General features: G+C 36.2%; 1 protein-coding gene across 5 annotated transcripts in view; it reads left to right on the forward strand.

The window, feature by feature from the left end:
- The window catches only part of LOC106875157 (transcription initiation factor TFIID subunit 3), a 32,377-nt gene that overhangs the window by 10,487 nt on the left and 10,179 nt on the right, over positions 1 to 11,711 (forward strand). For all 5 annotated transcript variants that reach the window (XM_052965644.1, XM_014923173.2, XM_052965643.1 and 2 more), the window contains 5 exons: positions 457 to 622; positions 4,192 to 4,434; positions 5,199 to 5,403; positions 7,570 to 9,334; positions 11,307 to 11,429. In XM_052965644.1, the coding sequence (XP_052821604.1) occupies positions 457 to 622; positions 4,192 to 4,434; positions 5,199 to 5,403; positions 7,570 to 9,334; positions 11,307 to 11,429 (2,502 nt within the window). The remainder of the gene's footprint in view (positions 1 to 456; positions 623 to 4,191; positions 4,435 to 5,198; positions 5,404 to 7,569; positions 9,335 to 11,306; positions 11,430 to 11,711) is intronic.

An 11,711-nucleotide genomic window follows, 5' to 3' on the forward strand; every position in this document is an offset into this window, starting at 1 on the left:
TGAGATGCACCATTTTGAGCGTGGCCGTTGCCAGTACCGCCTGACTGGCTCCTGTAGGATTTTCGAGCGAGATCGTTGCCAGTGCCCCTGGACTGGCTTGTGCGGGTGGCACATAAAAGACACCATTTCGAGCGTGGCCGTTTTCGTGCGGGTGACACGTAAAAGCACCCACTACACTCTCTGAGTGGTTGGCGTTAGGAAGGGCATCCAGCTGTAGAAACTCTGCCAAATCAGACTGGAGCCTGGTGTTGCCATCCGGTTTCACCAGTCCTCAGTCAAATCGTCCAACCCATGCTAGCATGGAAAGCGGACGTTAAACGATGATGATGATATATATATATAAGGTACAGCTATTTTGGGGACCATCTTCCTTGTTTTTGCTGTTTAGATGTTCTCATTAATTTAGGTTTATTCTGAACTTTTTCTCATTATGTTGTCCAATTCTTCGTCTTCTAGATGACTACGGAATACTGTCGACAAATGCTACGGGTTGTTGTGGCCCAAATCTGCCAACATCTAGGATGGCATTCTACCAATTCCACTCCACTTGAAGTTCTTACTGATGTGACAGAGCGATATATTCTTGATGTTAGTAAACTAACTCACCAGTATGCTGAACAGTGTAAGTTTTTATTTTTTGTTGTTTGTTTTGTTATTCTGGAGGAATATTTTTTGAATATTTGTTGAGTTGATGGTGATTAAATATCAAATGTATGAAACTAGAACAAAATGAAGCATGTTTTTTTCAAGTTATGATCTGATCTCCATTTATACAATATACACTCATTAACATGTAAACAGAACACATGTGACAGATTATTCGGATCAAGAAAACTCTGCAAGTGTTCATAGGTTTTTAAAGAAGATTGTCTAAAATTCATATATGACATACATTTATAATATGAGTAAATAAGGGAGCTTCTATTTAGTTGCTTCACATGCTAGAAACCACAGCCAAATCTCCCTCACCTCATATCTTCCAGTCTTAAAATGAGAAAGGAACATAATTTGATGTCCGTTGTCCATGCTGGCATGGGTTGAACATTTTGACTGGGCTGGCACGCTGGAAGGCTGCACCAGGATACAGTCTGATTTGGCGTGATTTTCTATGGCTGGATGCCCTTCCTAACACCAACCACTCCAAGAGTGTAATGGGTGCTTTTACGTGCCACTGGCACAGCACCAGTATCTATCTGGACTGTGATTTTGCTCAGCTTGATGGGTCTTCTTCTCAAGCACGACATAATGCCAGAGGTCTTGGTCATTGCCTCCGTGCGGCCCAACACTCGAAAGACGTACAATAATGTAGTCTTAGACATATATGCTTTAAACAAAGATGAGATGATCAGGGCTTGAATACTTTTATTCATTGGTCTGCTTAACAGAAGCTGGGGGATAAAGAACCAACATTTATAATAAGATGTGATATACATTTATTGCAGATTTTCTCTGTAATAGTTTTTGATTGAATTATTGCCTATAATAATTGGTTAGAAACTATCTCTGGAATATGTTCAAATGTTTCTGAACATGATGTGGATGTATATTAAGTTTGTTCATAAGGTGAAAGGAGAGCAAGATATCTTTATTTTTAAGAGTGCTGCATGAAATTTTATTCAAGAACTGCTGGAGTTGAAAGGGGGGGGCATGAATTAAGTGAGCCTAAAGAATATAACAAAGATTGAAGTATTAAATATTGTTAGTAACCCAAACCTGAACTCAATAGCATAGAAATGGCCACAATTAATATTTTCAAAAGTAATATATTGGAATTCAATGTTAGACTGGTGAAATCCCATTATAATAAACATCAATACAAAGATGAGAAAGAAAAAGGGAGGGAGAGAAAGAGAGACAAAAAATTTAGGGAGAGTTGATGATGTTTTATTAAAGGTAGCAGTGGGAATAATAATAAGAGAGAGAACGAGTGGGTATGTCAGAGAGAAAGGGACTGAATACTGAACGAACATACTGAACACTGATGATAATGGGGTGATAGTAATAGTATGAGCTGTGGTTGTGATAGAGGCAGAGGTGGTGGTGGTGGTAGCCGAGGCATTCAGGGATGACAGTGAGAGTAAGTGATGTGAAAGACAGTGGTAATGGTGGTGTACAAAGTGGTAATGGTACTGTACAAAGTTTATTTATATTTACAGTGATGCAGCAATTTTTATTATTTAAATCTTGTAATCCTTTACAAAACTTAATGTTTACATTATTTTACAACCCGGTGACAAGTAATCACTGATGTTAGTGTGTGTTCATTAAAAAGATTTGTCCCATCCTGCTATGATGATATTTAAGTTGATGACATTGTTAGTGAGTCTGATGATAATGAAGCTGAGGCAAACAATGATGAGTCTGACGTGTTGACAAGGCTGAGGTTGAAAACGTCAAATATGAGGGGAAAAAATCCTGTATATATGCAGACATGACTGTTTGCTTCCTGGCAACATGGTTTCAGGTTCAATCCCACTGCATGGCATCTTGAGTAATTCTTTTCTATTATAACCCTGAACCAACCAAAGCCTTGTGAATGAATGTGCTAGATAGAAAGTGAAAGAAGCTCATCAAATGTGTGTATGTATATATATACTACATAAGTAATATTTTTATAAACAAGTTACAGAGTTCGGTCAGTTGTTTATATTTAAAAATTGTCACTTCAAATCGGAGAATAAATATCATTATGATATATGTAATATACAGTTATATATATAACAATCAATAATATGTATGAAGAAAATCATATCTTTATTTTAAATCACACCTTAAGAATCTAACAATTGTTTCAATTGCATTAACATATATATATATATATATATATATATATATATATATACACATCATCATCATCATTGTTTAATGTCCACCTTCCATGCTAGCATTATGTATATTCATATGTACATATATAAATATACACATAATATTATTATGTCAATACATTATCAAGGTAATCCAAATTGGTGAAATTCTAACTGAAGATCTGAAAAAATTTTAGTTGTTAAAAATCGCTAACAAAAAAACACCAAATTTAACTTTAGATATTCATTAGTTATAGATATTCATTACGTAGAATTATTTTCTGTAGTTTTTTTTCTTTAGTTATCTATTAAGCATAACGTAGAATTCTTGTCTGCAATTTTTGTTCTTTAGATATCCAGTGACATCATCAATTTTAATGGATAAATATACCCATTTTCTATGTTAGGATTTTTTTTATGTAGATTTCAAATTGTCAAAAAAATATGGAATTAGTATGATATTTTTTATATCTTATTTTTATAAACTAAATTAGCTATTCAATGACATTGTTCTTAGTTGAATGAATGAATGTCTAAAGTTAAATTTGGTTTGTTGGTTTTTAACAGCTAAAATTTTTTCTGATGTTCAGTTAGAATTTAACCAATTTGGGTTACCTTGATGATGTTGTGTTGACATAAATTTTCATACATATTACTATTAACTTTGATAATATTATGTATGTATATGTGTGTGTGTGTGTGAATATATATATGTATGTATATGTTAATGCAATTGAAACAATTGTTGGATTCTTAAGGTGTGATCTAAAATAAAGATATGATTTTCTTTGTACATGTTATTCATAGTTGTTAATACTCTGAATTTTTTTAAATTCTGCATAAGAATTGTTGAATTTATCTGTCATACATGAGGATTTACATGAGATTTGTATTGTACATACATTTATCGGTATCTTCTTGGAAATTTAACCTTATTCTTTTATACTGAGTGCTTAGTTTATATCTGCCAGGATTTTTTTAACCCCTTTTTTTCTTTTATATAGATATGTTTGTGTGTGTGTGTGTGTGTGTACATATATGTATGTATATGTGTGTGTTTGTATCTCTTTGTCTTGAAATAGCTTTATGGTTGTAAAGGAGCACCACTGTCATAGAAGCAGTGTTGTTCACGTCCAGTCTTCTGGTGATGGCAAAATATTACCTTGCTTGGAAACAGGTGAAGGTTGGCAACAGGAAGGGGATCCAGCCATAGAAAATCTTCTTCAGTGAATTCTTTTTGACCTATGCTGGCATGAAAAGCAATGATAATAACAAAGATATTTTTGTGTGTGTATGTGTGTGTGTGTGTGTGTGTGCATGTGCGCACGTGCGTGTGGGCATGTGTGTTAAGAACTGATTGATGGATTTCTAAATATTACTATTTCAGATGGACGCACAAAAGTGAATTTGAATGATTTAGGTTTGGCCTTCCGTACAATGGACATTAGTATAAGTGAATTAGAAGACTACATCAAACATGTTGATGCTTTTCCATTTGAGAAAGAATTAGTGGTGTTTCCAAAGCCCAAAAAAACCAAGTTAGGATTTCCTAACCCAAAGAGCCGTGAAATTTACCATCGAGAAGAACATATTCCTCATTACTTGCCTTATATGTTTCCTGGTATGGAAGGTAAGAGACTTTTTATAAAGTTGTTTGCTATTCTCTTATTTAGATTCTTTTTAAATATCTCTTTTACAAGTTTTACATTCAGTTTTACATACAAGCATTTTTGGAATGATTTAAAATTTGAATTATTGAAAATTGTTAAGGCATGTGTTTCTTTATAAGTTGATGCCTTTTCTGCTGTTGTCCATTCAAGATTTGAACCCAAAACCTTATAATTGTGGGCCCAATACTCTAACCACTAGACCTCATGTTTTTATAACTGGACAGATTTTTACATAAAGCTGCTTGTGCAAATGAAAGTGATGTGTATGTTTTGGAATCAAGGTTTCCTTCTTCCTTTGATATACACCTCTTGTAGCAGCAGGAATTTTATCCTTTCACAATTTTAAATTGCAAAGAAAACTATGGACCTGTTTAGAATTGAAGGGAATTTCTGCTATATGCTGTTTGTAGTAGTTGGATTGGTAGTGCAGAACACAATGGCATTAGAGTCTTGCTTTCATCATCATCAACTTTAAAAACATGTAGAAGCACCATCATATAAGACAGTTGGATTGTAACCATTCTATAGACATGTCCAACCAATGCCAGCCTACCATGATGGTGCTTCTACATGTTTTTATATTTCTAATGATGTTTAGTTTTAAAATAGTTTTAAAAAGATATTTGTTCTTCATGTATTATAAATGCATCTACAACAGTAAATAAACAATCCAATTTAATGTAATACTTCTTGTTTTTGATACAATAGCATTTCTATCTTTCAGATGAAGTTGAGGCTGAAGAGGAAGTATCTCCTCCTCCATCAGAAACTCCAGCAGCTCAGGCTGGAAACACAACTCCAGTATCGCTTCCCAACTCTCAAGAAGCAAAAACTAGTGAAAGCCTTTCTGAGACAAGTCCAAACTTAAGACCTGGTGAGAAAAGGCTCCTTAACAGTCCAACAGATGGACAGGTGTATAAAAGACAAAGGTAAGGAAAAGTTACAAATATTTCTTTCACTAAAATGTTTAGGGCATTTTAAATTCTAAACTCAATTGAATAAGCATTTTTGGTATTGTTTACTGAAATTTATGTTAGTTTTCATAAAAACGACTATTATTTCCACCTACATTCATCCAAGAATATCTATGTATCAAGTTTGTTTTTAAATGGCCACTTTGTGTCAGCTGCACATGTAGCAAAAGTAATTTAGTAGTGTAACATACTCAAAATCTCCAATGGGAGAAGGAGAATCTGCCTACTGTGGATCCAACAGAGGAACCAGCAATTTGAATAAGCAGTAGCATGGTAGATAAAGCCATGAAGGATAGGAAAACCAGGAAAGCCCCTGGCCTATCAGGAATCACTGTTGAGATGCTTAAAATATCTGGCAGTGTGAGTTATGGTCTAATCACCCGTATAGTTAATCAAGTTATTCACAAGGGAGTCATACCCCATGACTGGTGAAGCAGCTACAAAGGTATGCCTTAGACAAAAATAATTACAGAGGTATCAAATTATTAGATCAGGCAGTGAAAGTTATGGAGAGGGTCATAGCCCAACTAATTAGGAAGAGAACTTAGTCTAGATGAGATGCAATTTGGTTTTGTGCCAAGGAGAAGCACCACTGATGCTATATTTCTAGTAAGGAAGTTGCAGGAGAAGTACCGAGCCAAAAATAAACCCCTGTACTTGGCTTTTGTTGACATGGAGAAAACCTTCAACAAGGTCTCCTGCTCCCTTATCTGGTGGTCAATGTGGAAAGTAGGGATAGATGAGAGCTGTACAAGCCATGTACAGGAATGCTATCAATAAGGTGAAGGTTGGCAATGAATTCAGAATACAGATAGGGGTTCACCAAGGGTCAGTCCTTAGCTCCCTCTTGTCCATCATAGTCCTCTAGGCAATAACAAAGGAATTTAAGTCAGGCTGCTCTTGGGAGCTCCTCTATGCTGAATCACTACCAGAACTAGAGAAGAAATTTCAGGTGTGGAAGCAAAGTCTAGAAGTTAATTTAGCAAAAACCAAAACCTTTAGTGAGTGGGAAAGCAGACAAATCACAAATTCCTTCTCAATATGCAGAAAAGGCATAGGCAGAAATTCTATAAGATGTACCCAATACAAGCTATGGACACATAAGAAGTGCAGCAATATCAGAGGAAGGTTAACAAGGAAAATAACAGATGCACAGGTACAATTAACACTGGAAATATACAGAAAATAAACTCCATCAAATACCAGGTGGGTTACCTAGAAGTAGTTGATAGCTTCTGTCGTCTAGGTGACCAAGTCAGCTGTTGAGATCAATGTTCCGAGACTGTAGCTGCTAGAATAAGAATAGGCTGGGTAAAGTTCAGAGAGCTCCTACCTCTGTTGGTAACTAAGAGCCTTTCCTTCAGAGTAGAAGGAAGATTGTATGATGCCTATATGTGAACAGCCATGCTACATGGCTGTGACTGCTGAGAACATGTGTGGAAATAAAGCAAGCATGATTCGTTGGATGTGCAATTTCAGTGTGCATCTATGACAGAATGTAAGCATCTTGAGAGAAAAACTGGACATAAGAGGCATCAGATGTGATGTGCAAGAGACAACTGTGCTGGTTTGGTCATGTGATACATATGAACGAGGACAGCTGTATAGAGAAGTGCTGGCCTTTAACTGTGGAGGGAACCTGTAGAAAAAGTAGACCCAGGTAAACATGGGACAAGGTGGTGAAACATGATCTTTGAACATTGAGCCTCACAGAGGCAATGACAAGTGACCAAAACCTTTGGCAACATGCTGTGCTTAAGAAGACTTGTCAAGCCAAGTGAAATTGTAATTGTGGCCAATACCAGTGTCATGTAACAGGCATGTGAAAGACACCCCTTACATTCTTGGAGTGGTTGGCATTAGGAAGGGCATCTAGCCATAGAAACCATACCAGATTAGACTGGATTTTGGTGCAGCTCTCTGGCTTACCTGTTCCAGTCAAACCATCTAACCCATGCCTGCATGGAAAACAGATACCAAATGATAATGTGTGTGTGTGTGTGTGTGATAGAGGAATAGTGTTATAAAGTTGTATAAATATTTTGTGTTGAGTAAAGATTCTGAATGCATTTACTTACCAGTGGAGTTGAGAATATATTTGAAATTATTTTTTCTTTATAGGTTGACCAATAATAATTTGCCTGAAGAAGCTGGACATTCGCAGTATGAAATGACTGGTGTGAAGATGTTGCCTTCTGGTTTATTGTCTCCTATGAAGAACGAAGGAAAGCTTCCTGATGCTTCTCTTCCACAGATCTTTACACCTGTTGAGAAAAAGAAGGAACCTGTTGTTAAAGAAATTCCAAAGAAAATTGTGGCCGGAGTGACAGGTGATGGTTCAAAATTAGAAGATAAAGAAAACATTACAGTGAAAAAGACCAACAGTAATCAAAAGGATCCTGGAAAAGTCAATCCTACAAAAACACCTGCGAAATCTATCAGTAAAAATAGTTCTAATCTTCCTCCGAATAAAACAGTGAAAAAAAATTCAATTGCTAAAGGAAAAATCACTAAAATAACAAAGAAATCAGCTAATAGAACTGTGGTAGCAGCCAAATCATTAAAAGGAAAAGTAATGAATAAAAACTCTGTGAAGAATGTATCTAATAAAAGCTCAGCAAAGAATGTTTCTAATAAAAACTCATCTAAAACTGATGGTGCACCACCTGGAAGTCCAGGAAGTTGCTTGAAAGAGCTTTTGCTTCATCCAAAAGCAGAAAAGAGTAAAACAACAAAAGTTGATAAGAAGCTTCCTTATTCTTCATCCCCTTCTATTAAGGCTGGTGGTACTCCTGTTAAAGTACCAAGTAATTTATTAATGCCTGCCAATGCAATGGCAATGTCTAAGAACTTGCATTCGCTTCCAGAAGATGATAGTTCAACAGATGAATCACCAGAGCCACGTCTTATTATTGCCGAGTCAGATCCAAAACCCAAAGAGAAAGGTGACTCAAAGTGGGGAAAATCTGCCAAGTACGATAGTATTCAAGGTGGTGGTAAGAAAGGAGAGCAATCAGCTCAGGACAAAAGTAAAGCTGGTACAACAAGCACTGGGCCTAAAGAAAAGAAAACTGCAGCACAAAAGAAAAAGAAGGAACCAGTCAAGAGAAGTACATCAGAAAGTATTGATGCTTGCATCAACACAGTGGTGCGCAACTATAGTGCTGCAGCCACCCGAGAGAGAAAACAAAGGGAGCTTGATGCAATACCCAAAACAGATGCAGATGCATTGGTTGCTGCTGCGACTGCTGCCGTTGTGTCTGCAGCTGCAGCAGCCACAGCATCTTCAGCGGCTCTTAACTCAACTGCTGTTTCTAAACCTTGCGTTAAATCTGAAAACCTAGAAGTAGTTAAGAAAGGAGACAAAAAGCCACAAAAGAAGAAGAAAAATGTGACAAAGGAAAAAGTAAAGAAATTGAAAGCAAAAACTGTTGATGAACTAAATGACAAAGAAAATGCTGAAGTGCCTGATAAACTCAAGGAGAAACTGCAACAAAATGTACAACACCAGAACTCACCTGGTCCTGACAGGACTCCACTCGCTTGTCCTGATAGATATGCTTCAGAAGCCTGGAAAATCTATGATTTTGATGGCAGTCCACCTGTGTCACGTTGCTGTTCATCACCAACTCAAGGTACCTCTTCCCTTAGTGTATCACCTTCTCCTAAGCAGATGTCACCTACAGTTATGGATTCACTCACTTTGCTTTCAACAGCTGCAACAAGTGCAGCAAATGCAGCCATGGGAATGCTTCCTTCAACTCCATTTATGCCTACAGATTCGAGTAATATGTCAATGCAAGATACTGACCTTTCACAGCTTAAAATGAAAATTGGGCTCAAGAAAGGTGGCAAAGGGAAAATAAAATCGAAGCTGAAATCAAAGGTAAGTCAGATTAGAAGAGAATAAATAAAATTAAAAAGCCAAAAAAGATTATTCTAATTCAGGAAAGAGAAAATTAATTCTTTCACAAATCACTAAACTGAGACTTAACTCTGTTTTCTATGTAATTTTAAGAAAATATGAGACAAATCTTTCCCTGGATAAGATGCCAGTCTATTGCAGTTAACTTTTTCACAAGATAAGTAAAACTCAGCATTCCAAGCTAACAAAGCACTGGTTAATTTTGCAATGCTACTGGTAATTACAGTGCAATGTCATTCTGCTCTAGTTCTCTTATGTTTATCAGCTGTGTGTGGTCATAAGTCTCTTCACTATTAGCACAACACATTGCTAGTGACAATACAAACGACTGGTTGTTTAGTGTGCCATGGATCTCATAATTCTTGTGGCTAATTTTTACAAGATTTTTATTGAAGAATTATTTTATAAATTTGAACACTTTATTCCTCTGTTTGTCTACGATTTCCCTTCTTTCTCTGTTTAACCTAACACTAAATCTACTAGTATAGAAGGGAGGTCAATTTCATTAAATGATTAATGAATGGTATGCCCAAGGGAATCTGCATTTAGAGATATTACTGTATATAAATTCCACTTTTCAAATTAAATATCGTACTGTAATAAGAATAATAACAACTAGTGGAACCTGTGAATATTTCACGGAATTAATGGTTAACTTATTGGGTTATTTCTGGAAACTATTCAAAAATCTGAAAGTGTAGCCTGTGTTGTGTCTGTATCAAAAGATAGCTGCTCACCTGCTAATCATTGAAAAGTGAGAGAAATTGGAATATGATTGCTTAATGCACTTTATATATACACTTTATATATTTTATGCACAATTTTATAGACTTAATACACAGCACTCCCCCTCTTCCTCTCACTCTTTGCCATACCCTCTTTTTCTCTCTCCTTTTTTTTTTTGCTTTTCGCCTTTCCCGTCAACTAATCACATGAAAGCATTACAGATGGCAAAGTAACAGAGGGGAAAAACATAGTTCAAAAATAAAAATTACACATTTCACTCATCACTACCTCCCCCTCCCCTTCAACTAACCATGTGGAAATGTTATGAATGGGCTACATAACGGAGGAGCAAGCAGAATTATTATAAGATATATATTGCTTTGTTGAGTAGGTTATGGAAGTACCCTTGTAGGCTTGAGATTTACTACTTGTTGGTGAGCTCCAAGACAGATCTGATCCAGGAGTTTTATGATCAAGAACATTTCAATATGATAATCTCATCTATTTTATTTTCAGGCACAGTGCATCTAGGTCCACATTATCCAATGTATCCTTCCACTTTTAAGATTTTAGGAGGATTTGACTGTTGTTTTAGCAGGTTGAGTAATCACATAGAGACTCCTTCAATTTATCCAACCAATATCTTTATGAAACCATTGAATATTAGCTAACATGTTTTACATCCATTTTTTTCTGTTATTAAGTGTAGGGTTGTTGTGGTTTTTGATATTTGAAAATATATTTCTCTAAACTAAATTAAAGATTTTACTCAACTGTGAATTGGAAGTGGTTCTGAATTTTAGCTTGAGTTATGCTGAGTCTATGCTATGGGGAGGTACATTCTTTACTAAGGAGGGTCTTTGTATCTAAGAGCAACCATGCATTCTGCTGTCTGGTAAGAATGAAATCGATCTGGGTAGCAGAGTTGATTGATAAGTTATCAGGTGGCTGGCTGGCTTCTTGAAGTTGGTGTTGCAGATCAGAAGGTTATTTGTATCACGGCTTCTTGAAGTTGGTGTTGCAGATCAGAAGGTTATTTCACTAATTTCAGAGTAATCATTCTGCCAATATCCAAAGTGCTATACTCTTTCTACCAGTAACCTTGTAGTCTGTTGAGTATTCTTGCCTGTACTTTTTGTGTTACTGAAGTCATCAGCCTACCTCTGATGGTAATTTGTCACCTCTAACTTTAGTGGTTATTTTCTAGATAAAAGAACACAAGAAGGAAAAGAAAGATAAAAAGAAAGACAAGGAGAAAAAGAAGAAAACAAAAGAAAGAGAAGAGAAAAAGCAAAAGGATAAAGAACGAATCAAAGAGGATAATTATCAGGTAAGTGATGTAATTTTATTCAGTTTTATTAAATGACTTCATTCATCATCATCATCATCATCGTTTAACGTCCGCTTTCCATGCTAGCATGGGTTGGACGATTTGACTGAGGACTGGTGAAACCGGATGGCAACACCAGGCTCCAGTCTGATTTGGCAGAGTTTCTACAGCTGGATGCCCTTCCTAACGCCAACCACTCAGAGAGTGTAGTGGGTGCTTTTACGTGTCACCCGCACGAAAACGGCCACGCTCGAAATGGTGTCTTTTATGTGCCACCCGCAC

This window comes from Octopus bimaculoides, chromosome 2, assembly GCF_001194135.2.
Source record: "Octopus bimaculoides isolate UCB-OBI-ISO-001 chromosome 2, ASM119413v2, whole genome shotgun sequence".
NCBI classification, from domain to species: domain Eukaryota; kingdom Metazoa; phylum Mollusca; class Cephalopoda; order Octopoda; family Octopodidae; genus Octopus; species Octopus bimaculoides.